Source organism: Scomber scombrus, chromosome 14 (genome assembly GCF_963691925.1).
Source record: "Scomber scombrus chromosome 14, fScoSco1.1, whole genome shotgun sequence".
Taxonomy (NCBI): Eukaryota; Metazoa; Chordata; class Actinopteri; order Scombriformes; family Scombridae; genus Scomber; species Scomber scombrus.
Genome location: NC_084983.1, coordinates 7,144,076 through 7,166,885, shown reverse-complemented (window position 1 = coordinate 7,166,885; position 22,810 = coordinate 7,144,076). Strand labels below are relative to the sequence as shown.

Genomic DNA, 22,810 nt, shown 5'->3' with positions numbered 1-22,810 from the left:
GCCTGAAGTATTCAGTCCGCCAAAATCACCAACTTGGTGAGTTGGTGATTTCTTTTGTAATGGAATTTGGTGTAAAGATAATAATTATATAAAACCCTCAATAACAACCTGTGTGCAATAACATATCTCCACAGTTTTAACTCAGGAGTTGACGAAGTTCATATTCCAGGTCTGACAGTGATTTAAAACAGAGGCTTTGAAGGGAGAGGCATCTGCAGTTTTTATTATCATCATCAAAGCATCAAAAATCTAAAAGACGAATAATGCAGAGAAACTGTTCAGTATTGCTGCTTTTTCTTCTATTTTTTTATAGAACTGCATATTTATAAATTAAGATAATTAATTTGTATTTTGTTAATTGTTACTTCTAGTTTATCCTCTGTACAGTGTGGATATTTCAGCTTGTCAGGCTCAGTTAAACTTTCATCAAGCTGAAGTTTGCAAATGTGCAAAAGTTTTCCTCATCCTGGGAAACATTATCCAGAATGTCTAAACTCTTATTTATATAATTATAGGCTCCATTTAATATTTAACGGAAAATCAACATGCAAATACGTCTTTGGGATAATTAACAGAAAAGCAAGTCAAACTGTAGCCATCTCACAATAATCCAAGGGCTGCTTGCTTATAACTGAAGAAAATGTTGGGAGTGCTTACTCTGCTTCCTGTTTTGCTTACCCTGACCCATGAATAGTGTCGGCAACGTAGGGGTCAAATCATTAGCAATTAACATTGTAGAAAAAGGTGTTGCACATGTGTGATATACAGTAGATGTATATTCTCGTCGCACTTAAAATGTACTCTCAATCTGACGACAAGACATGAAACAGGCGAGTCAAATTTGAACCAAAATGCTGCAGACTCATGTGAAACGATCACACCTCACAGTCAACTGACAACGGTGTTTCAATTTTAGAACTTTAGAAAGTTAGGTCAGGTCTAAGACGGCAGACACATTGTCGATTTATTTTTTAAATCTAAATTAACTTGAACGTCATCTTTCATGCTCTGAATACAAAGAGGAGATACCCAGCATCTCGTCAACCACAGCAGGAACAAATATTTAACAAAGTCAGAGGTTTACCTGGTTCCTTCCTCTCCGTCTCCCGTAGTTCCGCCTCACGAGCGTCTTGTAGTTGTGGTTCTTCTTGGTCAAGTAGTAGTACAGGACACAGTCAGCAACACACTGAAACGAAGAATGGCGTGTAAATATGAGCAGATGGCACCGAAACTGGAGGCAACGTGCATCGTTTTGTTTTTTTTTCAAAGAGTTCATGTGTGTTTCTCTTTTGCAATCAATATTTTAATTATAACTGCCTCACAGAGCCTGAAACCACAAACCAAACTGGGTTATCCTTATCAAGATGTAAAATTGGATGCTGGAATTGATACATATAGGGCAAATGGGGGAAGGATTTATGTTCATTATGAACAAATAATCACTTCATTGCCCACTACATGAAAAAATCTAGTATTTCTGAAGGGTCTTGTGATAAATGTTGTTTTGTTTTTTACTTGTGTGAACAGAGAGTCTTTGGGTAATGTGCCATTAAAATAAAGTGAAGCTGAAGTTAAGTTAAATACTTCATTGCAACCTGTACAATGTCACTACAACATTGATGAAAAATTCACCACATAGAGCTTTATGGTCCTGAATCCTAATTAGGTCTCAAATTGTCTGATTTTAGGGAAGTGAGGCATTTTAATAGACTGCCCAAATTAGATCAATAGTATGAAATCCTTCTGTAAATTTCAAAAATAGGCACCAGATGTGAAAATACCAGCAGTAGTTTACCTTTCTCTCCAAGTAGGAGGCAATCAGGCAAAAGTTCTTGGGGTGTTGGACAAACCTGCAAAGAGATGCCAGTAATTATTCATATGCTAAAGCCAAAAATATATACAGTGCAAGTGACAGATAGCATTAAGGTTTATTAAGGTTTATAAACCACATTTTAATACGGACTTACAGGTGGAAGCTGACATCTCTTGCAATGAAACTAAAACTCACTTCTCTTTAAAGATCTCCTTTTCGTGTTCGGTCCACACATTCATGAACTGCCGGGCTTTGTACACCTTCATCGGGTCGTCCATCAGGCCGTTCATGTTGATGAACTTCACCCGCCTCTGCTCGGAGTCGTACATCATGGGAGGGATGACTGACAGCTGTCTCATCTGCTTCTCGTTGTTCTGTGGAACACGGACAGCAAAAGTGACCATCGATCGAAATACGTTACAAATCATTCTGAAATTTCAATACCTCTGCTTCCATCCTCAGGCTGTGAAAGCACTGAAATGAGAGACACTTCAGCTGGGAAACTGCTTTTCAACAAGAAAAGACTAGGTTTTCCCTAATACAATATACTGTCTTGCTGCTTATGGAAATGTGCTCCCAGCCGTTGTGACTTCTGCATATATATATATATATATTTATATATTTTCAAGATGAGATAAGAGAGTTGCCACTTCTCAGGGTGTTGTCATCTAGGTTTGTACTTTCACATCTACACTGTAATATATTTAAAAAGGAACTTTAGATTAGAGCTGCTGCGGTAACACAATCACGTCACCCCCACAGCAGACTCAACCTGATCACCACTTCACTGCTGAGTGAGTGGCCTAAGTGATGGGATGTTAGTTTTCTCATGATTGACATAAAGAATGAAGCGCCTGCCGAATGCCGACCAATATTCCTGCTGCAAAGTTAGCCTCTTAATGACAATACTAGAATGATAGACATTTAGACAATAGAGGCTATATAGAATAGACTACTGCAGGAATAAATGTATTTGAAAAGTTTACTGTATTGGTCTGAATATAAGTGGGTTTATTTTTTGTGGAAATAGATCTGAAAAAGTGGTGTTGTCTTATTTTTTGGGGTCTAGACAATTACATGTCTCCTACAGATTTTCTTTTTGAATGGATAAAACATCAGTGTGAGTGTTGCATTATGGGTTGTTTGTAGTCTTCATGTTGCTAGGCTAGCAGGTGTCTTAAAGTATGTTGACAGTGAGTGTGTTAAAGTCCAGTTTAACCTGCAGGAGCTTTCTGCCACGCAGGAAATTAAATTAATGACTAGTGAAAACGAGTCCAAAGCATCTTCCAACGTCTCTACTGCAGAAATGGAATATGTGAAGCTGCCAAATACCACTGTGACAGATGATAAGCGGCTCAAAAAGACAAACAGGCAGTAGTATAAATGCTAACTGCCAGAGAAAATCATTTTTGACCGTTTCCAAGAGCAAAAAGTATTTTTCCAAAAACAGGTGTTGGAAAAGAGGGGAGGGGGGGGGTCATCTAATAATCAGGGTGGGCTTATATTCGGGCCAATGTGGTATTTAGGAAACAATTATTTTATAACATCTGAGGTATGAATTATTTTTTTATGGTGGTTACCACAAAGGATTGAATGGCTTCGCTAATTTGTGTGGTAAAGAGAAAAAAAAAAGTCAATACAGCAACAGTTCCAAATAAAATAAAACCCACCTCCTGCTCAGAAAGGCCGTCTATGATTTCTGAAATCTCATGCTCGCTTCTTGCTATTGTTGCAGAAAGGCCAGTTCCTCTTTGTCCGACCCTGTGGAAAACAGAGACATATTGTGTTACAAATACAACAATGATACAAATGTATTTTAAATGTTGCATTGTCCGTTTCTTTGTAAAAGGAAATAACGTTTTCCAAGTTTTCGTGACTTTTTTCACAGTTGTTTCTTTTCCAAACAAAACCAGAGTCAAATTGCTAACATGAGCAACAGGAGACAGGTTTTGGACATTGTCAGAGCTCTGTTAACAAACAGGATCATTGTACCCATTATTAATGAATAAAAGTCTCGCTCTGACCAGTTATTACTTGCTTCCTCTTTCACGGTCTAGCAGTCTGCATAAACAGTGCTGACATGAAAACTCTTACTTGGAGATTTCAGTGAAAGCACAAAAACTTCAGAGCCAGGAACAACCAGACGCTGGACCCTGTCCCTGTCTCCCACCCTGCCCAGAAGCACCCAGACAGCCAATGTCTCCGTCCAAAGTAGGCCACCGCACACAACCTAGTGTCCTCCATTTAGGTGATAGTTGAACAGGCATTTTCAAATTGGAGGAGACAATTTTATTATCCGGGTGTGGATACAGGCCTTGGCTGCTTCTCTCTCGCACAAATTCAAACTGTTGCTGTAACCGCCATTATTAAAATTATACCTCAGTTGGAATTATGTTGGAAAATAATTGGTTCCTAAATATTATATGGCCCAAATATAAGGCGATCCTGATTATAAGACAACTCTCCCAGCCCTTTTCCAACACCTGTTTTCTTTTCTCTTTTTTTTTTTTTAAATATAACCTACATCATAGTATAGTTAAATACTCACACACTCTCCTATCAGGCTCTTGGAAACGGTCAAAAATGATTTTCTCTGGCAGTTAGTATTTATACGACTGCCCGTTTGTCTTTTTGAGCTGCTTATCATCTGTGACAGTGGTATTTGGCAGCTCGACATATTCCATTTCTGCAGTAGAGACATTGGAAGACGCTTTGGACTCATTTTCACTCATCATGAATTTATTTCCCTCATAGCAAAAAAACACTTTACATGAGCCTTCAGAAAGTCCTGTAGGTTAAACTGGACTAACGAAACACACACTCATTATAAAACAGACTCTAAGACACTCACTAGCCTAGCAACATGAAGGCTACAAACAACCCATAATGCAAAACTTCATCCATTCAAAAAGAAGATCTGATGAACACATTATTGTCTAGACCCTGAACACAACCCCACTTTTCCAGGCGTATTACAAGTGGAAAAAAAAACTCATATATTCGGTCCAAAACAGTTAACTTGCATTTATTCCCGTCTACAACTTTATGTCTGATGCCTCTAAATGTCTTAGCACATCATTCTTTATGTGGAGCCTGAGAGAATAACTGCAGTCGCATCACTTGAGCTGCTCACTCAGCAGTGAAGTGATCAGTTATAGTCTGCGGTGGGCGTGACGTGATTGCGTTACCACGGCAGCTCTATGTGGCACTCACCAAAGTCCACCTCTTTCCTGTGTAAACCAATATGGGGTAGAGGAGGAAGATTGTAAAGCAAAATGGGAAGTTCACCCGTGTGATCCTGAACCGCGAGCCAATCATAGCCAAATGTGTATAAACCCACACAATGCTACAGTGTCACAGTGTTGACCAGTGACAGGTGAAGACTGTTACCTCTGGAAGCGCTCCTGCTGCTCTCTCTGCTTGCGGATCTCAGGAAATTGTCTTTCGTAATATTCCCGTGTTCTGCTGTCCTTGGCTTTGCGCCTGGGGTTGTTCTCCATTCGCTCCACCTTCTTCTCCCAAGCTTCCATCAGCTGGTCGTAGCGCTGGCAGATATTCTGTTCCTGTGCACACAACATGAAAAATGTACAGCTGTATCAGAAGTTGCCTGCATGTTGGCTTTATTCTTAAACTACTGACTGTAATAAGGATTAAAAGGGTAATGAGATCTTCTGTTGCTATATTGTTATCACAGCATTGTACAAGGTTTTGCTACACTGTTTCAGCGGTTTACATTAAGCATTAATATAAACCTGGGCGATATAGCCTATAAATAATATTGCAATATGTATAGGCTATATCACGATACACTATATATCTTGATATTTTTAAATCTCTTTTAGACTACTAAAATACTCCACTACTAAATATACAACTGTTACAATAAAATGTAATAACGTACTGTTAGAATAAAGTTCAATAAAGCATGTTATAATGAATGACAGTGCTGTGAACTTGAACCATCCGATCAACAGTTAGCGGAAAGTTACACCGTTACTGATCAGACACAAAAACACACACTCACCTACATACTTTGCACACACTCGGCCAGGAGAGTGATCTGAATGGGTGAGCGAGTGTGTGCAATGTATGTATGTGAAAGGGAGAGCGAAAGAGAGAAAAAATGTCAAAACGGGTCTCTACATGACTATTTCTATTTGATGTTTGCGATAGTCATTTACAATCTCCCATGTAGAACAAGCCGCGATACATCGAGCATATTCGATATATGGCCCATCCCTAATGAAGGGTAGGGCAGATTCTTGAGGTGAGAAATACATTCTTCAGTTTCTGATTAGGTATTGGACAGAGCTCCATTTGTTGGAGGTAAATTAAATGTAGTATGTTGATAGAACAAGCACAGAACCAAAGTAAATGCAAATAATGGAAACATAATTATTAATTAACCATTACCTAGCAACAATAACCACAACTTATCTCATGTCTCTGTTGGCTGAAGGTGAACATGAATGTTTTAGTGCATGTTTTTTTATTGGTTCAAAATGAAATCAGTGTCATGTTTGAAAGTGAGCATAACAAAAGTAACCGCAACTCCAGACGGGCTACAGAGACTTGGGAGTTCAGAGAGTACAAGCTGTTCAGGAGCTGCCTGTGTTTGTTGTGGGTTTGTGCCTGTCTTTCACGTTGCCTAATTCAGTGTGCTGACCCAGGAACAGCTTGTTCTGATGCAACTATTTTCTGTTTACAAATTGCTTTCAAAAACTCACTGCCATAACCAATATTTGGTTACAGAAGCTTACTTTTCAATTAGCGCAGACAGCACCAGTCAAGTGAGTGGGAAGGTGTGTACAAACTTTTAACTGGTGCTGTACATGTACTGTATGTTTTTATACAAAAACTGGCCTCATAAATTGTAATTCTACAGGAGCAAGATAAAAAACACAAAAAGATCTGACTTGGTATTTACTGAAAAATAAACACTGCACTTTAGTGTATCAAAAAATAAAAATAAAAACAAAACTCATTTTCAGAGGTGTAAGAGTTAAAAAGTTTAGTGAAGATATGGAAAGATTCCTGTATTGGGAGGACAATACAGCCTCGTTTCCACTCTCTGCTGCGACAGACAAACAATTCACCTTCCTCTTGGCATGAGGCCATGTGCACTCTGCCATTGTTCAGAGTCCAAAAGGTCTGTCTGACCCTGACAGGGAAAAGCCAGAGAAAGGTGGGACTCACTGAGCCATTGCAATACAAAAAAAGAGCAAAATGCTTCTACGTAGGTAGATTCTGAAATTTGTAACTTACTGGTTACTGATAAGAAAGTCAGACAGACAGACAGTCATTGGGTAACATATCTGCTCTGTGATGTAACAATATTTATTTTTCTACTGAATATGAAAGTAGGTTTTGGCTCACAACATTCTTTTAAACAGGGGAAACCGAGGCATTTCCCATACTGGTAATACACAAGTACATGACTAGCGGCATGCCTCTATGTCATGTCTGTTGGTCAGTCCACCACTTTGGTTCAGACTGAAATAACTCTGCAACTATTATATGGGCTGCAATGAAATTTTGTCGAGACATTCAGGCTCCCCAGAGAATAGCACTGACTCTGGTGAGCCCGAAACTTCTCCTGTAGCCCACATAAAGTTTACATTTGTGGCTGTGAGTGAAATGTCTTAACAACCGGTGGACAGATCGACATGAAATTTGGTTCATGACCATCATTGCGCATATTGAAAAAATAACTTCAGAAAACTAATGAATGTATTATGGAGCATGCATGCACGATGGTCTTCATGTGACAGCTCTTTATATTGTTATTATCTTTTCCTCCGTCAATGTATAAGTTTCCTTGATAAATGACTGTTGGTTAGTGTTAAACTACTAAGGATTTTTGTATTAATCAGTATTGCGCTCTTGCCTTGATGATGTCATCGAGTCTAAAAAACTGACAAATGAAGTGTAAACACCCCCCAGAAAAGAACAAACAACCTGAAAACCGTGACCCCAAAACGGTGATATGAACCCAACTTTGTATTTTGTGAACCGTTCCACTAGGGCTGGGCAATATATTGAAATGATATCGATACCGTGATATGAGACTAGATATCGTCTTAGACTTTGGATATCGTAATATGTCAGAGTTGTCTTTTCCTGGTTTTAAAGCTGCATTACAGTAAAATATATTATTTTCTAAACAGATCGTTATAGCTGTTCTTTTATGTACCTTTTACCCACTTTGTCATTATATCCACATTACTGATGATTATTTATCAAACATTTCATAGTGTAAATATTTTGTTAAAGCATCAACAGCCATCTCTATAATATTGTTGCAATATCGATATCGAGGTATTTGGTCTAAAATATCGTGATATTTGATTCTGTCCATATCGCCCAGCCTTACGTTCCACCCTTATTGTAGACTGACAAAAATGTCACACTATATACATGAGACTTGGGAATTACAGGAGTTTCTTGTATTGTATAAAATGATCATTAAATGTTTAGTTAGTTCTAGTATTTGACACTCTGTCCAACAACTTGGACGTTCAAACCACGAACATTTCATATTTGAGCAAATTCTTCATGTGTAATATAAAGACTGTCTCCTCTCTGAGCGTGAGACTCATGAATGAACCGTCACAAATGTTAAAACCATAAAAACTGCTGTTTGTTGAATTTTTGCAGTGTACCCAGACTATGTCAATACTCTGTAGCTTTAGGTAAACAAATGCTGCGTATCAAAACCTTTAACAAGACCAATAATATTTCCCCCGTGTCAGCTGAGGTCATGTTAATGCAAACAGGCAGATATGATATGGTACCACACTCACAAATACCTGGAGCTTCCACTATGTTTTAACAGCAGGGACACTTACCCTTTGTTTACGAGCGTGGTTCCTCCTCTTAAAAAACAAAATCAGCTTCTTCCTCATGACTTGGTTGCTAAAAGAAAAGAACACTTATTCAGTGAAAGGGAGATATTGTAGTTATCATTATAAAAAAATATTTACACATTTTCCAGAAAGCATATAAAATTGCATATCTTTTTTTTTATTTTTTAAAGTAAAGGCAGGAGTTATTTGTTACTTTAGCACTAGTTCCTAAGTAAATTCTTTGAGGAGGTAAGCTTGATTATTGTTTCACCCCTGAAAAAACATCATGGACATTGTTTATTTGCACAGTGGCAGGTACAAAATACTGGGAACTCATTTGTTTACACATGATGGCGGCTGTGGGGAGAGAATAGTGAGAGCTGACCCTGAAAGTGTGGCGTTTGTACAGCAGATTCACACAGAGGTGGTCTCTGTCATGATAAAAGACTGACTCAGATGGGCCACTCTCAAGGTACATGCTGATAAGGGTTCTTAAATCTTAGACGGCCTGGCCTTCAACTGCAAACACAACCCTCTACGTTAAACACACCTCACCCAGACACAAGTATGCTCTTTAACTTCCTTTCTCAATCACTCTCCTTGGTGTCAGTAGGGCAATTCAGTCGGGTGACGCAGCAAATCAGATAAGACGGGTTTATGAGCAGGGTTTATCTTGCTGAGGTCAGTATTACCTCCAACTGAGACGGTTCCTACGCTGTTCTTGCACTTCTAATGCAAATCTAGGTTACAGACACTGTAGATACTCACGTTTTGATGTTGTCATGGTACACCTTTGTGTCTGACGGCTGATTGTACAGGGGCTAAGCAAAAGAGAAGACCAGACACAAGCAGAGGATTAGTCATTTGCCATTAGGCAGGGAGTAATATCTAACCTGCTACTGATGTAAGCATTACTTCTTCCTTAAAGCTCATGCATGGACAAAACATGTTATTAAGCATTATATAACATACCAGCTCAACCTTAGGGCCAAGACCTTCAAGTACTTTATGGGCCTCTTCAGCTTTTTTCTAAAAAGAAAAGACGAAAAAGAAAAAAGTTTTTAAAAAGACCTACCAATAACAAAATACCCTGCAAATTAATAAATTAGACATTTTCACCTAGTCATAATATATCTTGGTTTTACTCATAGAGATGTAATATTTGAGACATTTGAATTGGTTATAGCATAAAAGGGAGGCTTCAATTTTACAGCAATTTCAATTTTATAATTTATGACTAACTATAAAAAGGGAAAAAATTCAGGATAATCTTGAGTTCAAAATGAACTTCAATAACTTAAAGTCCTGACAAAGACAAAATGGATGCTTTCTTCAACATTTTTGGGTGCATTTAGTTTGTTCTTGATGTGTGAGCTTCTGCATTTGAAACATTTAAAAAACTGAGCAGCTGCACTCGCCTGAAAGGATACAAGAAAAAAATAAATTAAAAAGGAAGAAAGAATGTTCCCACTGTAGCATAATTAATAGGGTTGGCAACAACAGATTTCCTGGATCAGAGCAGACTGTCAACTTATTCAAGATCATCACTAAGATGTTGAATACCTTTTTTTTCCTTTTTAAAAGCCTCCATCTAAGACAAACAACCATGGTCTAAATGCTGTGCACAGAGCTGGAGCAGCTTTACAGCCTAAAGGGTTAATGGCTGACTGGGAAGGAAGGCGTGTCCCAGCACTCTCCTACCACAACACTGTCTGACGGACATGAACTACAGTGACCTCCATAAACACACACTCACTCACTCACCCACTCTGCTATTGTTCGGCTGAAATACAGATAATGAGCCCTGCCTCTGCACTTAACTTCTCGTCACGTGTATTCTTAATTGAGTAAAACAAAGTTAAACAACATTACTATTGGTAACGTAATAATATGAGAAATATTCGACGAAGATACACACTAACTTTCTCACACTACTGCCTTCAAAACATTAATGATGCAAAAAACCCACAAGGCATTCCAACATATCACAACACACAGCAGACGCCCAAAATCGTTTTTGAAAATGAACACATTGCTGCACCACAGGCTGTTTTTTGACAGGGGTGGGGAAACTCATGCTGAGCTGAGAGAAAACTCTTGGTGTGACTGTTTTCCCACAGCACAGCAAGGTAGAAGTCATGGACAATGTGTTGTAGATATACTGCTTCGCACACACAGTTGGTCATTTGCAGCTCTTTATCCAACAGTTTACAGTGTTGTCTCTAGTTGAACTGTTCCTCCCTGCAAGGTTTAAAACAGACCCGCTGAACAAATAGTGTTGAAAGTGTTGGGTAGTTGCGGTTATTGCTGCTCCACACTAAAAGCCTCCTGCTGGTTCACCATTGGTCAACTTTAATGTGACGGAGCAACGGCAAGAAATGTTGGGTTTGTATCAGCAGTAAGTTAACACAGTTCCAGTCAATTAAGAGGAAAAATAGGGCTGATTTTTCAATGTACAAACAGAACAAAGTGAAACTAAACACTAAACCACGTGAGACATTAAAACACATGTTCAGCCATCAGTTGGGTGCAAGACACAGCTTCGTTTGAGAGGACACGTCACTGGTTAACTGTGGTCAACCATGCAGTTAAACAGGACCAGGAGAGTGTGGTTGTCCCCTGCTGACACATGCAGTGAAAATACATGTTCTAACCCAGGCTGGTAGAAAAAAAAAACTTTGAGGGAGCACAAAGATGATTAAAAACAAAAAAAGCAGGAATTATTTAGAACACAAACAAAATGACAAAAGAGAAGTGAGAAGAACAAATGCTTGTTGCTGGTGTGTTTTGATGTTTGCAGCAGACGACTAACCCTGTTCTCATCGTAGATGATCTGGACTATGCTGCGGTGCTTGTGCTCCACCGGGGGAGGGGTCACTGGCTTTTCTGGCTCCATTGGCTTTGCTGCTTCCTCTTCTAGTTGTTGCTAAGAGACAACACCAACACAAAATATTTTGATCAATAGTACACAAGACAAGACACATAGTACACAGTAAAAATATGGGGGACATTCTTTCATCTAAATATGAATCAATTAAATATGTATGGTCTGTTTATATGTCATCTGTTGTAAGAGTTACAAATGTAACTAAGGCTCTATGAATTCTGGATGGATGCCAGAGACGGTATGAAACAGTTGAATATGCATCACACACATGCCAGGAGGTCGAGACATAATACCAATAAATCACGTGTTGCCTGGGTGACGCAACCTGATAAAGGGGCCTGGCACCCAGAAGTCATCTCCTTTTCCATCTTCTTTCCTAAATATGCAATTTGTGTATGTTGTTAGTATTAGCTAGCATCAGTGCTGTCCCGCGCATGAGAGTAGCCTCGTAACCTGTCAGTTGGAGACACAATTCCGTCCTCAGTGGCAGGAGTTTCGCCAAAACTACAACTACAAAGTATTGGACTTTTCCAGGCAAGTAGCCAACTTTATTTCAACAGCAGGTGTGCCTTGCTAACTTACCCGCTTAGTGCTTCAACTCATTACAGGTTAAAGCTACAGTCGGTAACTTTGAGGAGAGAGAGGACTTAGCATCAAATTTGAAGAAGTACAACTTTCAGATCCCTCCCCCTCCCTCTCCACTGCACTCCTGCCCTGCCTCCAAAGTCCCTCCCCCAGAGGAGGCTGACGTGCTTTTGGGTTTTATACTTGTCTGACCAGTCTCGCTTAGGTGTTTTCATCATGTTACGACAGTTGTGACGACAATTGGGGAACTGTAGCAGAGGGTGTTTTGTGTCACTCCTTGGCTACTGACTTCCCACTGATAATGGTAATTATATGTTATTACAGCAACTAGTGTGACCCGTGTGAATTGCTGGCGACGCTAAAGCTGCGTTCACACCAAAAGCGTTTGGACGCGAAAAAATCTCTTGAATCGCTTCTGTCACGCCGCTTGATCATAAATATCAATTTTTGGATCATCGCTTCATTCGCGCTTGCGTCACGGATGTGACGTCGGGAGAAACTCACCGCTGATTGGATGTCGCGGCGCGATGTCGCCTGAAAAGTTCAATTTTTCCAACTTTATTTGCGCCGCTTCAGACGCTTCATTCGCGCCGCCTGATATGAAATTGCGTGTTATCGCGCCATTTACATTGATTTTCTATGTATGACTTGCTGCTCAATTCGCGTCAGACGCTTTTGGTGTGAACGCAGCTTAACGCAGTCTGGATTCATAGCTGCTCAACTGCTACATCGCTAGCTTTACTGCAATAAAGGTGCTGGTTTAATTGGATTTGCAGGTAATCTACACTGTGATCTTAGCTTCTGATTGCTGAGTTGTGCAGGTATTATCAGATTATTCTCTATTCTCTTCTAGTATAAGATTGTTGGGTTTTTTTGCTGTTTTTTTTTGTTTTTTTTTACAGAAATGAACGATGGCCATGCATGAAAGCCATTCTGATGCTGACAGACGAGCTGAACCGGTGAGTGTTTGATGGGTCAGTGTTAAACAAGTTAAAAGGTTATGTAAACTACCAGGTTACAGGGATGAGATTAGGATTTCCTGAAATGCCTCAAATAAACAAATAAATCCCTGAATATTTGGGAAAATGCAGGCTGAAAAACTGAAACGTACTCTCTCCCAGCAAAGCTCGGCTTACATTCCTATCTAATGAGACGGAATTCCAAAAAGATAGCAGCCAAAAAAACAGCCACAAACTAGATTAAAAACAAACTAATCCAGACGGGGAGATAGGATGATGAAAAACTAAGCCTGCAGTACTAGAAATTGAGAGAAATTTTGAGATATGAAGTGTAACACTGTATGGGGCCTGCTATCATTAGCAGTAAACTGAGCACCAGATTTTCCCAGGAGGGAGAAAACACCAAAGACTGCTGGAAAACTATCAAATTTGAGATTATTTTAACCCAAAATTACATTTTGCCAAAGCTAAGAATAAAGATTAGTGACATGACTACACCATTGGCCTGTTATGACTCTCCTCCAGTTATATATTTATTTACGTCCATGTCACTCTATTATACTAGAACACAGTCATGTCTGACTCTGAAACTCTGACGGCAATGCAAGTAAAAACCATTTCAGATACAGCCACTGTCAAAACGGCTCGTTCAAATTTTAATTATTTACACTTATGAAACTAAACATAAATCAACAGTAGGACCCTTAAAACTGTGTTATTGTGGCTTATAATTGCACATAATTTTATAAAAGCAGTAAGCCTTCCATGTTTGAGGTTTAAAAACTCATTATTTCTGTTCTAAATTACCTCACTGGTAAACTCGTGGGTTATTGCTCAACTAAAAAACCTAGAGGAATTGTTACTTGTGCCAAGTTTTCTTACATAACGCCCATTGTGTTTGATGCACATTCAGAGACAAAAGGTCTCGCCGGGTAACCAACCTGCTTTTTCTTCAGCTTGAAAATCTGCTGCTCGACTTTGGCAATCTCTCGGTCCACGCGGTCCATACTCTGGATCAGCTCCTCCTTGGATAGTTTGGAAGGCGAATTGTCCTGCTCTTCCCCCATGTGTAGTGTATGTCCTCCTGAGGATGCGGACTCCACTTTGACTGTGAACTGAGACTCCTAGTGTGATTATTAAAAAAACATAAAAGGTTCACTGAGATCGCAAAAACTAAAACACGAGTCCTGTCTCATGACATATTGTTTACACTTCAAAAAAGCAACTAGTGAGGAAGCGTCGCTTTAAGTCCTACATTTTGTGTACTATATCGATCTCAGTAAAAACAAACACATGCTGACATTATAAAAACATACAGACAGTTCTGTCTCATTATGGGGAGACTGAACCCCAATATGATCCCTTTCAGTGCGTCTCTTTAGAGAACAAAAACACAACTGTAAATTCTTGATTTTTAAAAGCAGGTGAAGAGGATCAAGGGCCCCACCTTTTTGACCTCTACAGTGGCTCTGAGGCTGTCCTGTACTGAGTGGGCCATCGGCAGGACCATACCCCCAGCAGAGGGAGGGGTGCGGGAGATGTGGGACTCAGAAACGGTCTCCATGCGAGGCCGTTTAGAATCCAAGATTTCATGTTCGGGCTGGGCTGTGACGGAGTGAAACTGCTGTTCGTAACCATGGCGTCTCTCTGGAGGCCTGTAAGAACAGAAGTAAACAAGAAGGCACATTTTACAGATGCACTCACATCCAGCTGTCTGGATGAATGGTTCCCAAACTGTAATCTAGGGTTATCCTCGGCATCCCTGAGGGCTACGAATGGAAAAACTGCTCTACAACACAGAATTTAAAGAGCTCTATAATCTGAATGGCGAATACACAGATCTTTTAGATATTTAGGCAGCAGGTCAGATGTATAAAGTGAAGCCATTACCTTTCAGTCCCAGGGTGGAATTCAGACAGTAAAGATGGTCTTCTCCGACCCTGTGGATCCTGCATGTGAGTCCGATAGTCTGGGACGGTGAAATCCTGCAAGCAAGAGGTACACACACATATAAAGCAATCTGATCAAGGTTACCATTATCAAAAAGCACTTCACTGATTCACGGATGCAACAACCGAATGGTGTTTACAGTGAAGCAAATTTCGTCTACAGCAGGCGACTCTCTGCGTTTTTCACTCATACGTATCACACCCATCTGATGCAACATACACACTTCAGTTTTAATTAATGCAGGCTGCGTAGTGGTTGGTACTTCACTCAAGCTTCACACATGTAACTGTGACCCGAGGAGTCTGTTTTCTCCTAATTGCACAGGTAACAGCGCTGACTGTGTGTCGGGCTGCGAGCGCTGTTAAAAGTCGTCTGAAGAGCTCCAGATGGAGTTGAGCTGGGGAACTCACACACACACACACACACACACACACACACACACACACACACACACACACACACACACACACACACACACACACACACACACACACACACACACACACACACACACACACACACACACACACACACACACACACACACACACACACACACACACACACACACACCTCATTTAAGATCTCTGCTGTGCTCAATCTAATAAAAGGCAACAGTGCTAAATGAAGGAAATGGGGCATTTCTTAGCATTCAACAACTGCAGAATATAGGACACAGGCACGACGTTAGCATCTGGATACTTAACACCAACTGTAGTTATCCTCATCTGTTAAAGTAACAAGGTCTCACATTTATCAGCAGGTACAGGAGAAGATATGTGTAGCTTAGAATAAGAACACAACACCACAATGTCTAAGCTTATCAGAAAGATGAATGAAATAAAACCGTATGTAATAGTACACTGTGGGACATCTCCTTAGTCAGCAGACAATGAAGAAATGGCCACAGTCAGTAGCATTGCCCATGTCTGAGAAGCTAAAATTAATATAAGAGATGTCAAGATAATTGATTAAACCATTTCTTTAAATACTCCAAAGCATTTATCAAAAAGTTACTGAGTAAAGAACACATAAATGTTATCAGCACAGAGTGACCTCAAACCTGAACGAGCGAATGCAGTTACAGGAAACATTTCCAAACAGCAGTTTTGTCCCAGATTTAAGCAAACAATCCCAAATGCCCAGAAATGTACCACTGACTATTTTCTGTGAAAGTAAGCTTCTAAGAAGTAAGTTATTCAAAACGGCCAACAAACAATATTCACAACTGAGCACACACCTGTGAGGTGTGCAGGAATTCACTGTCATATAAACATTATAGAGCTGCAAGAGTGTGACTGAACTGAATATCACTAATATTTACTCACCATGATCCATCTATTCATCTTTACTGCAGTTTAACGCACTAAAAAACTCCTTACAACTTCAGTGTGATTAACAAACATGTAAACCTGCCACAGTTCTACAAATATTGAATTCAAAATGTCTTCGTTCACATGAAATTAGTATTTGTTTGAGTTAAAACATTATTAAAACTAGACTCAAACCAACAACGATGCCACCATAGAAGGGAAGGAATTCATAGCAAATGCAGTCACACTTCATTTTTCACTTGCAGTTTGTCTATGTAGTAAAAATGCAGCTCCAGTCAGGTTTGAAAAACCAAAAGCTCTAAAGTTAAAGTCACACAGAACATGGAAAGCTACGTGAGGCCACAGCCTCTGTTTCATTTTCACTATGTAACCGCGAAACAATTGCGAAGAGGTCAACGAACACACTTTACCGATTCGGGTAAACAGGTTTAAGGTGCATCCCGAAAGTCTTGTTCAAAATATTTGTCCCAACTTCCTCCTAGACTGCCTCACAACGTGTTCATACATTTAGTACAAACTAACTCTTGTTAGTTCACAGAGCTTCATATTTTAGAGGTTACTTGACCACTGCACTTCACTGCAACAAGTTCTCATCCCACGCAATATATGAAATGCTCCTTTTTGTGTCAGTGGGCTAAAAGGAGCATGATAGTGCCTGGGTTTGACTGACTGCAGCTAACAGGATACTGGAGTTACAACATACAGAACGGAGACAGAACAAAATGGTGTAGCTGCAAGTCATGGGCAGACTGTGAGACCTTAGCGAGGGGTCACACCAGGTATGTTTACACGCTGTTTAATGGGCTGCAGCTTAACAGCTACTTGGCTATAAAGCCTGCTAACTGATTTTAGCAGTGTACTTTTCCACAGCAAATGTTTGTTTGGTGGCTCACTAAACAAGCTGATGTGCAGGACAAGACAAGTGTTGATGTAACTTAGATAAGGAGACTTTAGCAGGGAAGCTAATGTGGGTTGTTGTTCAGAGTCTGCAGCTCTAGTTTTGCAAAGCAGGATGCTATCAGGCCCTGTGTGACCGCCTGCTCAGCATATGATAGAACAACACGTAACTGCTTTATGCAAGATTTGATTTGCTGGATTGAAGTAAAGTCTCCAGCTACACAGGCAAATAAAAGAAGGATATTTAATCAAAATCATTTAAAACTAGGAGGAGCTATCATGAAACCAAAGAGTCTGAAACATCTTCCATTTGGCTCCTGATTTCTCTCAAAGGAGAAAACAGGCATCTGATTTCCAGATATGTAAACAGTTAAGTTCAATTTAGTACCAGTGTTCCTGTTACAGTTGAATAGTTTTTCCTAATATCCTCACGTCACACCCTGCACACAATAGCAGAACATCTCAAGCTAAATTTTAGATTTCAGGATCCATGGATATGCCACTCTAACTTAGCGGACCATGAACTGCAACATTTCCGATTCCAATACCGCCTGGGACCTTGTTGCATCACTCTCTTCATCACTTCCTGTTATCGCTTCACTGCAGCTCTCCAATACAGCCAGAAAATGACCCCGCCCCTTCCAAAAAAAAAAAAAAAAACACAGAAGGCTTTACCTGTTGGTGGCGCGAGCCGCTGAAGGTGTACTGGACAGAATGCGGTGGGTATCGGCTCTGCTCGCTGCTGAAGTTCCCCTGGCTGGGGGGGTAGCCCGAGCTACTGGACATCCTGGCTCAGTGCGAGCGGGATGCTGCTGCTTCACGGATCAGAGATTTCAGTTACACCATGTTTGGAGACACAAACCACCTGCAGCAAGACAGGAAACATCACATTTATTTTTCAATGTTAATTTTTAAATGTTTACAATTATCTTTCTGCATGAGAAAGACAATTAGATGTAAAGACCTGCTTAAGCATCAGACACAAAGATAAGTTATCATGTTTCGTCTACTGAACTTCCAGTGTGCTGACAAATATGCACCATACACACAAGACAAAACAAGGAGTGCCATAAATCTTTCTTTGATTATGAGATATTTATACCTTATCATTTTTCTCTAATACAGGCCTCAAGCACTGGCCTGCTGATATTGTCTCTTGTTGCCAATGAAGGTCAAGGGGTTAGACACAAAGCCAAAATACACCACTCTATAACTTATTAAACCCCTGCATCAAAGTCAAGGCCTTTACACCATAAGTGCACAACTGGTGCATTAAAGCAGCTGCAGCTCCAAGAAACACTAAAACAGTCTTTCTGTGGGTGGAAAGGACAGGAGCCTGCTCTCTTTGAACACACATTACACAGTTAACTCAATTTGATATTAGCCAGGATTTTTTGAGCTTGTCAAAGCTGTCTTAAGTGCATGTGGGTCTGCTGTTACTATAGTAGGAAGTAAGGTTTGAACTTATTCAATTGATTCAAAGTTGGCTGCATCATCAAGTCAAACTTTTTTTATATTCACTTCATCAACCAAACATTCAGATCTTCATCAACCTTGACGGAGTAGGATTTGTCTTGCCTTAGCTCAGCAGGCCTAGGCACACCTTAGTGGCCCACATAAGCGCACTGTCATTTGTTGCATTTCACTTTTTAGGCCCTGTTCACACCGGGCATTAACATGCGTCCTGGGTGATCTGATCACAAGTGGATCGCTCTGTGGACATCTCTTCACACCTGGCATTAGCATTCGTCTCTACATGCGTCTCGAGTGACCACTTGTGATCAGATCTCACTTCCCTGATCATTATGCAAATAAACACGTACATCATTTCTGGTTTAAAAGACCAAGTATGTTGTTGTTTTTATCCAGGGGGAAGGAAGCAATGCACTTCCTGTTTCTTGTCTGCCAGAAATTAAACTCGGTGCAGGCAAAATCAAAACTCTTTAGCCCAAATGGAAATTGGAATCCATTTTGCCTTTTGTTGTGGCTTGATCTTCTTGTTTTGCACTTTAATTTGACACAACTGGCACATGAATTAGTACATATGAGCTTGCACAGAAGACGTCAGTTGAGTAGACGATCCTTCAGCATGGCCCAGGACACATTTGCGATCACACTGTTAAAAGAATGCGGCCATATGCAGCCCAGACCACCTCCAAATGTGGTCTGAGTGATCTGATCTCAATGTGTTCTTAATGCGTCTTTGTGTGTTCACACCTTTACCTGTAGAGCGGTTCACTTGTGATCAGACGCCTTTAACGCCAGGTGTGAACAGGGCCCAAGTCTTTCTCTGCCTTTTGTTTACAGACTACTCTCTACTGTTGCTGTTTTAAAGGCTTAAAAATGCCCCAAAAAAGTAAATAAGTCGGTACTGCTGGGGGAAAACACATTTAAAAACTGGCGACAGGTTCTTCATTATCACAGCAACAAAAACGTTACCAGTTAATATTGTGCAGGACTGTTGAATACTTGGTTCAAACATATATAAATTAATTGAAATTCTTAAGAGATTCACAATAAAGAGTCTATATGTGATTTGAAAATACAATCAATTAAAACAATCGGGAAAAACTATATTAAGTAGTTTAGCTTACTGTGAGCTAGAGTAAATAAACACATTTATCTTCCTATTTATAAATAAAATAGGTCATTTTCTAAACAAGATACCTTAATTATGTAAGTCAGATATGCTATTAATATTATCAGATGGTTGTGCCATGCATCTCTTGTTTAAAGGGCCCTGAATCTGTTGTTTACTGAAGGGACTGGCAGAGTGTGTCACTTCATAGTTAGAATATTTGTTTCAATTGAGATGTGCAGTGCAGTTGTCGTAAAACTGTGCTGCGCCTAACCTGACATGTCATGCCAATCAATCAATCAATGTTATCAGCACTGATCGTAGCTCCAACGTTCCACTCACGTTGCCATAATTTCAGAATAACGTCATTCTTTTATCTAATATACTTCTATCCGAGATTAAATCAATCAATCCTCTGCTGACATTTAAAGAAATACGATAGATGGATGGAAATAAGGATGTTTGTTTTAGGCTGGCTAAAATCATGTTAGCTTGAATCAGTTGAGCAGTGTATGAAGAACAGGACCCAGGACAGAGACAGGAAATACTGTGACACTTCAAAACATACACACAAGATATCCCCATGTAGTGACACAGATTGTGTATGTGTCCTTATTATTTAAGGCTTAGACAAACATGCTACTAAACACACACAAGAGTTAGAGGAGGAAAAAAAGAGCATTTGGGTGTAGAACAATCACTTCTCCCGGCCCCTTTTTACCATTCTTCACAGTAATCCATCAAATGAATCTGTGTCCCGCTGGCTCTGTCATTTTTATTCGACCATGACCACCATGCCAAGACATTACGACGCTAACTTCAGGGTTGGAGAAAGCTTCATCTACTGCCACCATAACCGAGTGAAGGAAGCTGTTATTTTGTGTTTCAAATGCGCAGACAGGTTATGTGTTCCCAGAATCTGAGATCCACTTCCACAATTACAGCGATGCAACTAAAAATATCTTCAGCGTCTTCACAATGTGACTTGTAAAAAAACAACCTAACGAGTCGCAGTCTATATTGTTGGTAGACAGTGATTTTTTCCCCCCTAGTGTTTCTACACTTGATTTAATTTGCAATTGTTTTCAATAGCTGCTCATAGTCCTCTCTGTGTTTATGAATATGAGGCTTCTCTTTATGCTTCAATGTGACTTCTACACTAAAATGTATAGTCAGACTGGCCTCAGTTTTACTGCATTCAGCTTGCAATGCTATCTACATGTCAGGAAGATTGACATCTCAGTGGATCAATCTGATTTTACAACAAATGCAAACATGTGCTATTTTTGTGCTACTGGGAATGTACATATTTTTCACCATCTTGCAAGGCTGCAGGTTTACACATTTCTCCTGTGGGACAAATGAAAATTGAACTGAATTTATACACCAAAAATAACTGATTAATCCACTGAAATAGATACATTTCCATAAATAAATGTAACCCTTTCTTTAACTCTTAAATTACGAACTTGAACTGTACCATGAGGTGATGACTTAATATTTCCCAGTATGGCTGACAATCAGTGATACAGGAAAATATAATGCTTGCAGTTCCAAGTATCACAACCAGATATTCAACTTTGCTTCCCATGAATAATAAAAAAAACAGATCTTCTGAGTTCATGCTTTTGTCACAGCATCCTCTCTGCTAATCAAGGCACTGAAAACCTGAACCTGTATTATTCAAAGGAACTGAGTAAGCACAACAACATGATGAATATGCTTCAGACCCAGCTGTTGCTGACCTGGTTAGTTAGCTAACTACCCATCATTTGTTTCTCAACTTGAAGCAATGACAACTTGCAAAGAAATGAATGGCAGGAATCATACATTTGAACTTCTCACATTAAATTAAGGCTGTATCCCTTTTTCACCCCCTTTAACATGAGGCATGCATGTGGTTAGATGTAGTCACACTTAGTAATGTTACATAAAGCTCAAAGAATTAGTGGTTATAATATATTTGGTTACCCATCATCTATTAATCCTAGTTAAGCAATCTTTTGTTGTACTTTCCATCGTGGTTCAAGGAATTTTTGGGAGTAGATGCATTAAGTTTCCAGGTTATGACTCTTACACTGCGTTTGCTCAGCTTTCATCGTCTCCCAGTTCATTTTGGACAGCATTTACAATGGTCTCTCTGATCTGGTGATCTCCATGCAAACCCAGTAACCGTGATGAACTTTATGGCCCCCAACACACACAACCTGGCAGTGAGAAATCCTGCTGCTGTGTGTTGTTATTGTCTTTTTGCATCACACTGTCATATAAACGCAATAGGATTTGTAGCTTATCTTGGGGGGGATGGGTCAACTTCCACAACAGAAAGCTTGTCCGGAAATGCACCAAAAACATGCACAATAATACACGTCGACTCTCAAGTATATATCCCCCTTTAGCCCCCAAGTGTAACAACACGACGTTTAAGATGTTGTTGTTGTCGCTAGCTGGCTAACTTAGCCTGTGTTTCACCTTTCAATTCTCAACCACGTCGCCATCTTGCAAGGCAGATTTTCAGCGTAGACCGGAGCGCTTAAATACCGTGCTAATTATACGTGTTGCTTTCCTGTATATACCCGATTTGTACTCACCTCATATTTAGAAAATATACCGAAGGGAGAGAACTGTGTCCCCAGGCAGAAATATGCGTCAGTTGTTGATTGTAAATCCGCGGGTTACAGGCTGTGGACGGCTGGGCAGACTGAAGGCTGCGCCGCATTTGTCGGTCGATGTCCTGACAGGGGAAAATAAATGACTGCTACTCGGTTCAGTCTACAGAGCACTGGTACTCCTTTACACATGTATTTATATGAGACACAACTATAAAGTATAGGTTTCTACGGTAAGCCGACGGTTATGCAATTCTTTAGATACATCTTTTAAAATCGAAATTTCCGACGTTTATATATAACTGCAAGGACAAAGCGGTGTGCCACTTAAATCGTCCCCTCAAACACTGTAAT

The 22,810-nt window shown here is 39.9% G+C and overlaps 1 protein-coding gene across 8 annotated transcripts in view; it reads right to left on the bottom strand.

The window, feature by feature from the left end:
* ncor1 (nuclear receptor corepressor 1) overlaps nucleotides 1-22,549 on the bottom strand; it is a 59,765-nt gene extending 37,216 nt beyond the window's left edge. For 7 of the 8 annotated variants that reach the window (XM_062433515.1, XM_062433516.1, XM_062433520.1 and 4 more), the window contains exons 1-14: nucleotides 22,439-22,549; nucleotides 17,945-18,134; nucleotides 14,980-15,074; nucleotides 14,537-14,744; nucleotides 14,031-14,213; nucleotides 11,471-11,584; nucleotides 9,631-9,687; nucleotides 9,427-9,479; nucleotides 8,662-8,728; nucleotides 5,204-5,376; nucleotides 3,484-3,574; nucleotides 2,009-2,187; nucleotides 1,796-1,850; nucleotides 1,085-1,186 (exon numbers count right to left, since the gene is read on the bottom strand). In XM_062433515.1, coding sequence (XP_062289499.1) covers nucleotides 1,085-1,186; nucleotides 1,796-1,850; nucleotides 2,009-2,187; nucleotides 3,484-3,574; nucleotides 5,204-5,376; nucleotides 8,662-8,728; nucleotides 9,427-9,479; nucleotides 9,631-9,687; nucleotides 11,471-11,584; nucleotides 14,031-14,213; nucleotides 14,537-14,744; nucleotides 14,980-15,074; nucleotides 17,945-18,055 — 1,488 coding nt within the window. In that variant the 5' untranslated portion in view covers nucleotides 18,056-18,134; nucleotides 22,439-22,549. The remainder of the gene's footprint in view (nucleotides 1-1,084; nucleotides 1,187-1,795; nucleotides 1,851-2,008; nucleotides 2,188-3,483; nucleotides 3,575-5,203; nucleotides 5,377-8,661; nucleotides 8,729-9,426; nucleotides 9,480-9,630; nucleotides 9,688-11,470; nucleotides 11,585-14,030; nucleotides 14,214-14,536; nucleotides 14,745-14,979; nucleotides 15,075-17,944; nucleotides 18,135-22,438) is intronic. The other variant, XM_062433518.1, reaches the window with a different exon arrangement.
* Nucleotides 22,550-22,810: the final 261 nt, after the last annotated feature.